At 46.5% G+C, this 10,021-nt stretch overlaps 1 protein-coding gene across 1 annotated transcript; it reads left to right on the top strand.

Annotated features, from left to right (window-relative positions):
• Positions 1-9,019: 9,019 nt before the first annotated feature.
• LOC117131108 lies at positions 9,020-9,783 on the top strand. Its single transcript, XM_033283526.1, has 3 exons — positions 9,020-9,113; positions 9,189-9,433; positions 9,529-9,783. Exons 1-3 carry the CDS (start codon positions 9,020-9,022, stop codon positions 9,781-9,783), a joined length of 594 nt encoding a protein of 197 aa, XP_033139417.1.
• The last annotated feature ends 238 nt before the right edge of the window (positions 9,784-10,021 follow it).

The raw sequence follows: 10,021 nt of genomic DNA, 5'->3' as shown, positions 1-10,021 counted from the left end.
GGACATGCAGCCAGCCATGTGGAGCACGAGGTGTCGCCGTGCATGCGTCCGGAGCCATGAGGAGCAACACACGGGCTGCCACCAACCTGAAGCTGATTGGCTGGTGTCTCCTATAAATACCCCACGACCCCAGCTCATTTCTTCACATCCAGACTTGTCCAAACCAGGTTAAAAACGTGAGAGAAAAGTAGAAAAAGAAAGCAAGTGATTCCGAGCTATTTCGAGAGTTTTAGAGAGTTTTCGAGATCAGTTCTCTATTGATTTCGAGTCATCGCCTTGGGAAGGTTCTGTCCAACTGAAGGCCAATCAAATGAACATCAGCTCAGATGGGAATCAAGTCAACGTGGCCAGAGAGAAAGAGAGAGAGAAAGAAAGTGTTCGATCTAGAGTTTGATCGATTCTGAAGACCGAGAAGGCCAGTTCCGTCCAATCGATGATTCTATACGATTGTGAGGCGGAAGCCCTGTCCAATTCAATCCTTCCAAGCCAGTCATATTCTCCTACAATTAAGTGAGGTACTGTCCAAGATTAGTTCAGTTCCATGGGTTCAGATCAGTCGAAGTTCTACTCGATACTGCACCGGGAAGTCAAAGAACTGTCCAGAAGCTAATGGAGGTTCTGTCCGAGTCCAGATCAGCCTATCGAGGCCTTTCAGTTTCTTCATGGTGAAGCCTTGGTTGTGTCCAAGACAAGATCAGTCCAGTCCAGTCCAGTCAAGGCGTCCCTTGGGTTTTGGCCAAGTCCTCTCCGATCAACCAGCAGCTTCTCGCCTAGAACACTGTGAGTTGGTTTTGTTTGAGTTCCACTTGGAATTTAGGGTGGATCGAGTCTGCATATAGAGTAGAATGATCACGTTATTGAATGGTAGAGTCCTTAGGGTTATTTTATTTATGGAACCGGACTCAGTTTAGCAAGGGCTAAGCTGAGATGAATGGAATTAAGACTGAGTTAATAACCTGACTAGGACTAGGGCTAGGATGCATCATGTTTTTTATTCTTGCGTGTTGATATGGTTGAGTGCAGGTTCCCGTTATCTTTAAAGATAGTTTCATAGAAGGAGGCTGGACTATCTGGATAACGGTTTGATTTATTTGTTTAGTATTGATATTATTGTTTAGTTATTAGTACTAAGGGTCTTAGGCCATATAGGCCGGACTACCGGTACTATGGTTAGCCTTGTGGAGTCGAGTGTCTAGTTAGGATCTGGAACTTTATCTTTAGGTTAGGTTCTAGATTGAGTTTGTGTTGTGTGAGTGTGCCGACAGTATGTGCGTAACCCGCCCATACTAGGCTTGTGTAGGGGTGATTAGTGTTTCCTCGGCCTCGTACCCAGCGGGTTCAAGGAAACCCGTTATTCGCTGGATCGGGAAGACTCAGAGAGACGGGATCATGGCCTAGGGCTGAGTTATTACACGACGGTGTAATGTGGCAGTGACCCGAAGGACTGTGGGCTGTCGCGCGGTGACCCGAAGGACTGTGGGCCGCGGTCGGTTGAAAGTTCCTTCTTCTGGCCTTTGTGGTAGGGATATAGGATATTGCCGATAGAGAGGAGGAACACGAAGTCACCAGGGCCCAGGTTAGAGTGTTGTGTTAGAGTGTCGTAGAGGGTTATGGAACCCTCGAGTCAGTGTAGCACTGATATACGGTGTTACGAGTTAGATCGAGTCGTAGATACTCATAGTCTTATTATTATGATTGTGTTTGTGGTTGATTGATTTGCTTGCAGGTTCTGACATTAAGTCCTAAGTCTGGCTTAGGTACCGGATTAGGCTTGGTGTGTATTTGATTATTGTAGGCCTGACGTTGGCCTGTATGTGTTTGAGGGATTGCTTGTGAAGGGTGGTGGATATTAAAGCTATGCGGTATCATTGGTTGGCCGATCATGTTCTTGTTTGATTGTTGGTCGATCGATTAATGATACTTGTATAGTCTAAGTGTCTAACACTACATGAGTATTGAACTCAGGCGTATATATGGTTAACTAGGGATTGCTTGTTGACTTGTTTTAATGCAGGTTCCCGTTACTTGAAGCTAGATCATGGCAGGAGGCCAAGTCTAACTTAGTAACGGTTTGCTTAGCCTTAGCTTTTATTGCATGCTAGGGCTAGATTGATTGTTATTTTGGGTTGTCCGGGTTAGATTCTAGGTTGCGGGTAGAGGCCGCCAGCTCACTGAGTAACATTAGGTTACTCATCCAACTCCGTTGTCCTTTTTGCAGGTCGCTTTAGGTAAGGATGATCGGATAGCTTGGTGCTGGACGTTAGGACCACCGGTGTAGATTTTCATGCCTTTTGTAAACGGTATTGTGGATTTGTGTTTAGATGACTCGATTTGGCATTAGGCCGAGACCGGGCTCGAATTACATCAATGTATGGATATTTCTCGAATCAATAAAGTAATTGTTTTATATGCGCTTCATGAGTACTCTGATATTTGACTAGTCCGGTCTAACACAACGTTAGGTCGTACTACGGGTTGAAAAGCCTTAGGCCTCGATCTAACGGAAAACGCTAACTCTAGGTACGGGTTGCAAAGCCTTATGCCTTGACGCAGCGGGACGAGTTAGTGGATGAACTGGTCTAGGTCGTGGAGTAAAGTTTGTGACTCTGACCGGATTGTCCCTAGCCCGTCACGTAGCGCTTCCGGACCATGGTGTTCGGTTGGACGGTCAGTCATGTTCTTGTTTGATTGTTGGCTGGCCGGTTGGCCTTTCATCTCCAACCCTGGGTATTGTACGGTCGATTGGTCATGTTCTTGTTTGATTGTTGGCCGGTTGATCGACCATATGTCTAGGACGGTTCGGGGGTGTTACAGAGGTGGTATCAGAGCATGGTTTCGTCCATGCTTCCGGAACTCATGATTTAATCGGTTTTAAATATTTATCGAGTCAAAATGAGTCACAAAAGGCATTTGGGAAACCGGTCACGTCCAGCGATAGGATTTGTGGTTTTAGGAAATTAGGATTGAGATAGTGGAATCTAGAACTGTTAGGTTGCTTGGGTAGAACTGTTAGGTTGCTTGGGTAGAACTGTTAGGTTGATGGTTAGAATTGCGGTTAGGTTGCATTGTTAGTATTTGCTAGGTTAGTAGATTATTTGATTAATTGTCTACTAACTTGCATGGTAAGTGTTCTTTTGAGTTGCAGCGAGTAAGTGTGTTTGTTGATCGGAACTTTAAGGGATGAAAACCTTAAAGTGGAGGGAGTTCGAGGCCAAACCCAAACCCGAAGCGAAAGAGTGGAGGCAGATTCAGAGAACTGGACAGTGGTATGGACTGGACAGATGGGAGGAAACAAGACTTCGCTGGGGAAGGACTTCATCAGTATTTGGGAAGACGAAGATCAAGAAAGGATTTGAGGAATCTGGACAAGATAGTATCATGGGCAATGAGGGTGTTATGGAAGAGTAAAAGAAAGAGGATGACTCAGTGATCATTCCAGCGATGAGATATGAAGATGATTGTGGAGACCTTGAAGAGGACACTCAAGGAACAGTTGTGGACAGAGTAAAGAGGTTATGGAGACGAGTGGAGAATGTTGTGATGACGAGCAATTGCGCAACTAAGAATTCGAGGACGAATTCTATTAAGGGGGGGAGAATGTAGAAACCCGTTAAAAAAAAAAAAGAAGAAAAGAAAAGAGAGAGAGAATGGTCGAGTATCTTTGTGGTTTAGTCGCGGGCAATACAGATCGATCGGGAAATTTGAAGTACGAGAAGTTTGAAGAATGGATCGTGAGTGAAGCATGAGTTGAGATAAGCTGCTCTACCATTGTTAGAAGTGTCTTAGATTGATCAGACGGCAGTTTTGGAAGAATCACATTTTTGAAGCAAGACGGTTTAGAAGCTCGACGTTTTTGAAGATTGACATTTCTTCATCGCAAAGTTTTCTCGGAATATCTTTGTATCAGTAAAATATTATTCTGAAGACATTGTAAGTCGGAAGCAGGACGGGAATTAAGCAGGACGGGAAGCAAGCATGACGGGATTGAAGCACGATGGGAAAACCCAAAGTTGGGCAAAAACCCTAATTTCGGTATTACGAAATTCTTTGAGGAAACCGGAGGCTCGGGAAATATTTTTAAAGGATATCAGACATCATATGTAGTTTATTAAAAATATTCAGAGAATCAGAATGGGAGCGGAAAAATATTCGGGATTGATCGCAGGTCAGAAATTCACAAGAAGGGTCGAAATCGCGCAATGGAACCGAGAAGCTCGAGGTGGCTTGATCTAAGGGATAAGAATGTTGTGGCAACTGTCTAACCAGCTTAGTGTCAAGAGAAGCTCGAGGTGTCGCCGTGCATGGAAGCTGCACATGCAGCTTGACATGTAGAAGCACGAGGTGGATCGGCCAAGCACGAGATGTCGCAATCCATGCAATTGAAGCATGCTGATCGACATGTGTGAGGATGTGTGGCACCTTGCATGAGCTCCAGTCATGCAGCCTGACATCTGGGAGGAGTGGTGGCGTCCTGCATGTGTCCTGGACATGCAGCCAGCCATGTGGAGCACGAGGTGTCGCCGTGCATGCGTCCGGAGCCATGCGGAGCAACACACGGGCTGCCACCAACCTGAAGCTGATTGGCTGGTGTCTCCTATAAATACCCCACGACCCCAGCTCATTTATTCACATCCAGACTTGTCCAAACAAAGTTAAAAACGTGAGAGAAAAGTAGAAAAAGAAAGCAAGTGATTCCGAGCTATTTCGAGAGTTTTAGAGAGTTTTCGAGATCAGTTCTCTATTGATTTCGAGTCATCGCCTTGGGAAGGTTCTGTCCAACTGAAGGCCAATCAAATGAAGATCGGCTCAGATGGGAATCAAGTCAACGTGGCCAGAGAGAAAGAGAGAGAGAAAGAAAGTGTTCGATCTAGAGTATGATCGATTCTGAAGACCGAGAAGGCCAGTTCCGTCCAATCGATGATTCTATACGATTGTGAGGCGGAAGCCCTGTCCAATTCAATCCGTCCAAGCCAGTCATATTCTCCTACAATTAAGTGAGGTACTGTCCAAGATTAGTTCAGTTCCATGGGTTCAGATCAGACGAAGTTCTACTCGATACTGCACCGGGAAGTCGAAGAACTGTCCAGAAGCTAATGGAGGTTCTGTCCGAGTCCAGATCAGCCTATCGAGGCCTTTCAGTTTCTTCATGGTGAAGCCGAGGTTGTGTCCAAGACAAGATCAGTCCAGTCCAGTCCAGTCAAGGCGTCCCTTGGGTTTTGGCCAAGTCCTCTCCGATCAACCAGCAGCTTCTCGCCTAGAACACTGTGAGTTGGTTTTGTTTGAGTTCCATTTGGAATTTAGGGTAGATCGAGTCTGCATATAGAGTAGAATGATCACGTTATTGAATGGTAGAGTCCTTAGGGTTATTTTATTTATGGAACCGGACTCAGTTTAGCAAGGGCTAAGCTGAGATGAATGGAATTAAGACTGAGTTAATAACCTGACTAGGACTAGGGCTAGGATGCATCATGTTTTCTATTCTTGCGTGTTGATATGGTTGAGTGCAGGTTCCCGTTATCTTTAAAGATAGTTTCATAGCAGGAGGCTGGACTATCTGGATAACGGTTTGATTTATTTGTTTAGTATTGATATTATTGTTTAGTTATTAGTACTAAGGGTCTTAGGCCATATAGGCCGGACTACCGGGACTATGGTTAGTCTTGTGGAGTCGAGTGTCTAGTTAGGATCTGGAACTTTATCTTTAGGTTAGGTTCTAGATTGAGTTTGTGTTGTGTGAGTGTGCCGACAGTATGTGCGTAACCCGCCCATACTAGGCTTGTGTAGGGGTGATTAGTGTTTCCTCGGCCTCGTACCTAGCGGGTTCAAGGAATATTCGCTGGATCGGGAAGACTCAGAGAGACGGGATCATGGCCTAGGGCTGAGTTATTACACGACGGTGTAATGTGGCAGTGACCCGAAGGACTGTGGGCTGTCGCGCGGTGACCCGAAGGACTGTGGGCCGCGGTCGGTTGAAAGTTCCTTCTTCTGGCCTTTGTGGTAGGGAGATAGGATATTGCCGATAGAGAGGAGGAACACGAAGTCACCAGGGCCCAGGTTAGAGTGTTGTGTTAGAGTGTCGTAGAGGGTTATGGAACCCTCGAGTCAGTGTAGCACTGATATACGGTGTTACGAGTTAGATCGAGTCGTAGATACTCATAGTCTTATTATTATGATTGTGTTTGTGGTTGATTGATTTGCTTGCAGGTTCTGACATTAAGTCCTAAGTCTGGCTTAGGTACCGGATTAGGCTTGGTGTGTATTTGATTATTGTAGGCCTGACGTTGGCCTGTATGTGTTTGAGGGATTGCTTGTGAAGGGTGGTGGATATTAAAGCTATGCGGTATCATTGGTTGGCCGATCATGTTCTTGTTTGATTGTTGGTCGATCGATTAATGATACTTGTATAGTCTAAGTGTCTAACACTACATGAGTATTGAACTCAGGCGTATATATGGTTAACTAGGGATTGCTTGTTGACTTGTTTTAATGCAGGTTCCCGTTACTTGAAGCTAGATCATGGCAGGAGGCCAAGTCTAACTTAGTAACGGTTTGCTTAGCCTTAGCTTTTATTGCATGCTAGGGCTAGATTGATTGTTATTTTGGGTTGTCCGGGTTAGATTCTAGGTTGCGGGTAGAGGCCGCCAGCTCACTGAGTAACATTAGGTTACTCATCCAACTCCGTTGTCCTTTTTGCAGGTCGCTTTAGGTAAGGATGATCGGATAGCTTGGTGCTGGACGTTGGGACCACCGGTGTAGATTTTCATGCCTTTTGTAAACGGTATTGTGGATTTGTGTTTAGATGACTCGATTTGGCATTAGGCCGGGACCGGTCTCGAATTATATCAATGTATGGATATTTCTCGAATCAATAAAGTAATTGTTTTATATGCGCTTCATGAGTACTCTGCTATTTGACTAGTCCGGTCTAACACAACGTTAGGTCGTAGTACGGGTTGAAAAGCCTTAGGCCTCGATCTAACAGAAACGCTAACTCTAGGTACGGGTTGCAAAGCCTTGTGCCTTGACGCAGCAGGACGAGTTAGTGGATGAACTGGTCTAGGTCGTGGAGTAAAGTTTGTGACTCTGACCGGATTGTCCCTAGCCCGTCACGTAGCGCTTCTGGACCATGGTGTTGGGTTGGACGGTCAGTCATGTTCTTGTTTGATTGTTGGCTGGCCGGTTGGCCTTTCATCTCCAACCCTGGGTATTGTACGGTCGATCGGTCATGTTCTTGTTTGATTGTTGGCCGGTTGATCGACCATATGTCTAGGACGGTTCAGGGGTGTTACAACTTCCACCCCTTCGGCTCCATGGCAGTTCCAACTCCATCTCTCTATAAATACAGAGCCCTGGATCCTGAATTTGACACAGAATTCTTGAGGGGAACCTCTGCCAAAATCGTGAGAGACAAACCCCAAAAAGAGAAGAGAGAACCGGCGAGAGGCTTGGCTGTTCCAGGAGAAACCGGATCGTGGGAAGCAAGGCCTGAGGAGATGGATACCAGACAGAGAGACAAAGAGAATGACAAAAAGAAGGAGATGGCGCCTGGGGAGAGAACGCCTAAGGTCAGTGGTGTGGACGGCAAGCGATCGGCCCTAGCCGGCTGATGATCCGATCGGGCTTGTGGCTGGTTTGCTATGCGCCTACATCTACTCTCTCTATCTCCATAGATTTGCTTGTCCTATCAGATTATTGTGTTCGTTTGTTCTGTTCATACATGGAACACTGAACCAAGGCCCTGGCCGGTTCAGTATCCAAGTCCTTGGCCTTTGGCCGGACTGTTCATTGTCGGATTTGGATGTTCTAGTGTGTTTCGTTGGAAACGGTTTATGGGAATCTATTAGTTGGGATTTATCAGGGATTATCATGAATTTTATTTAGTTTTTGGGAATTTATTTGAGTATGTTGGTTTGGACAGGTTATAGATTATAAGTAGCCGAACCATGCTTATCTAGACTTGATGTTAGGATATCGGCCTTATGAATGTGCATTGTGCCTTGTGTAGTTTCAGGATCGGACATGGACCGTGGTAAGGGAAAGGCACCGTGAAGACTCAGGCCATGGGAAGATGTGTGGTGAATGGGTCATTGTAGATACATGTGAAATACTGATAGACTATTGTGCAACTTGTGAACTTATGTTTGAGTAAGTGTGTATAACTTATTAGGACGGACCTAAGAATGATGTATGAATCTCAGTTTATATTTATACAATTGATTTGCCCCTTATGTTTCCTTGTTTAGATTTATTCTATTGAACCTCAGTTGAATTGAATTGAATTTAGAAAGATAAGATTTAAAACTTGATTCACTAGGACTTAGATTGAAAGGTTAAGGCCGCAGATCAGTTTGGGCTTAAGAGCCGGGATCGGGTCTTACAAGTTGGTATCAGAGCAAGCTTGATTCTAGGATTGGTTTGGGTTATGTGTTCACCACACATCCGACTGCTGGGTCTCACGGGTTGTTTGTGTTTGTTTAGTTTGATTTTGTTTTGCTTAGTTCTAATCATGAGATGAGGTTTATACGTTTGGACTAACACTAAGTGTTTTTGCCTAAGGGAACTAAGCGGACTAAGTCCCGGAAGGGCAAGGAAGCGGCTGGTGGTTCTGGACCGGTCATAGGAGATGGAACCAACCCCACTCAAGTGTTACCAACCCAGACGGGGCTGGTTAATGAGGTGACCGGGGAACCCTTAGCGACGTTCCTGCCTACTGAGGTTCAGGTTGATAACCTGGGCGAGCAACAAGAAGAGGGACGGGAGGAGGAAGGTGATTCCTCCCGTGCAGGTGATGGATGTGGTTAAGGCCATGGGCACTCAGATGTTGGCTTTCACGCAGGCATTTACCCCTTTTGTGAACTCATCGGTTGGCCAGATCACCCCAGCTCAGGCCACGTTTCAGGCAACTCAGAGAGCAGCTAGGACAGCTGGGAAAGCAGCTGGTGTAGCTCGTGCAGCTGCACAAGTAGCTCGAACAGCTGTCAGGACCGCCGAGGACCGACCAACGGTCGAAGCTTAGGTAATGGAGATCGATCCACCAGCTCGTCCAGTTAGGAGAGTGTATTACTTGAGCCTTCTAGCTCACATCTCCAAGCTGGGTACGAAGCAGTTTGCTGGTAGTTCTTATCCCATTGAGGCAGACGAGTGGAGGAGCAGATTGGCTCGGAATTTCAGCTCAACTCGTTGCGCAGAGGAGTACAGGAAGGACATTGCGGTTCACTTCCTGGAAGGTGATGCACATAACTGGTTGTTTGCTCTGGACAAACGCACCAATGGGACAATTGAGCGGTTCTCAGACTTCGACGTGGAGTTCAACCACAAATACTTCCCGGCTGAAGCTTGGGACCGTCTGGAGTCTCAGTTCCTAGACATGACTCAAGGACGCATGACAGTACGTGAGTACAAAGAGAAGTTCAACCGGCTAAACGATATGTGGGTAAGGAGTTGGAGGAGGAGACGGTACAGATACGTAGGTTTGTTCGAGGCCTAAGGGTCGAACTTCGAACCTATTGCTCTGTTGGTCACTTCCAGATAGTGTCTGAACTGGTGGACCGCATGGCTATGGTGGAGACTAACTTGGCCGAAGAGGCCAAACTGAAATCTAGGGGCCACACGGCTTCTAGTGGATCCAGAAGCGACCGGAAGGGAAAGAGAGACACGGCCGAAGGGGGAAAGGCCTCAAGTGATAGGCCGGAGTGTCCTTCATGCGGAAGGCATCACGGTGGAGAGTGTTGGAAGGCAAAGGGGGCTTGCACCCATTGTGGCAAGATGGGGCACTTTGCTTGAGACTGTCCTGGACGGTCAGAGAACCGTGGACAGGGCTCGGGGAGTGACCACAGAAGCTGTCATTAATGCAGCAAGACGGGACACCTACGCTGGGAATGTCCCAAGATGCAATCTGATGCTAAAGGACGTGGGGAGGCCAGCAAGCCAAATCAGACCCGAGGTCAGACCTTAGCACCGCGTGTGTATGAACTGACCAAGGACGCAGCAGAGGCTGGACCGTTCCTAGCTGTCACTAGTA

Source organism: Brassica rapa, unplaced genomic scaffold (genome assembly GCF_000309985.2).
Source record: "Brassica rapa cultivar Chiifu-401-42 unplaced genomic scaffold, CAAS_Brap_v3.01 Scaffold0850, whole genome shotgun sequence".
NCBI lineage: Eukaryota > Viridiplantae > Streptophyta > Magnoliopsida > Brassicales > Brassicaceae > Brassica > Brassica rapa.
This window is presented reverse-complemented; position numbering and strand designations above follow the sequence as displayed.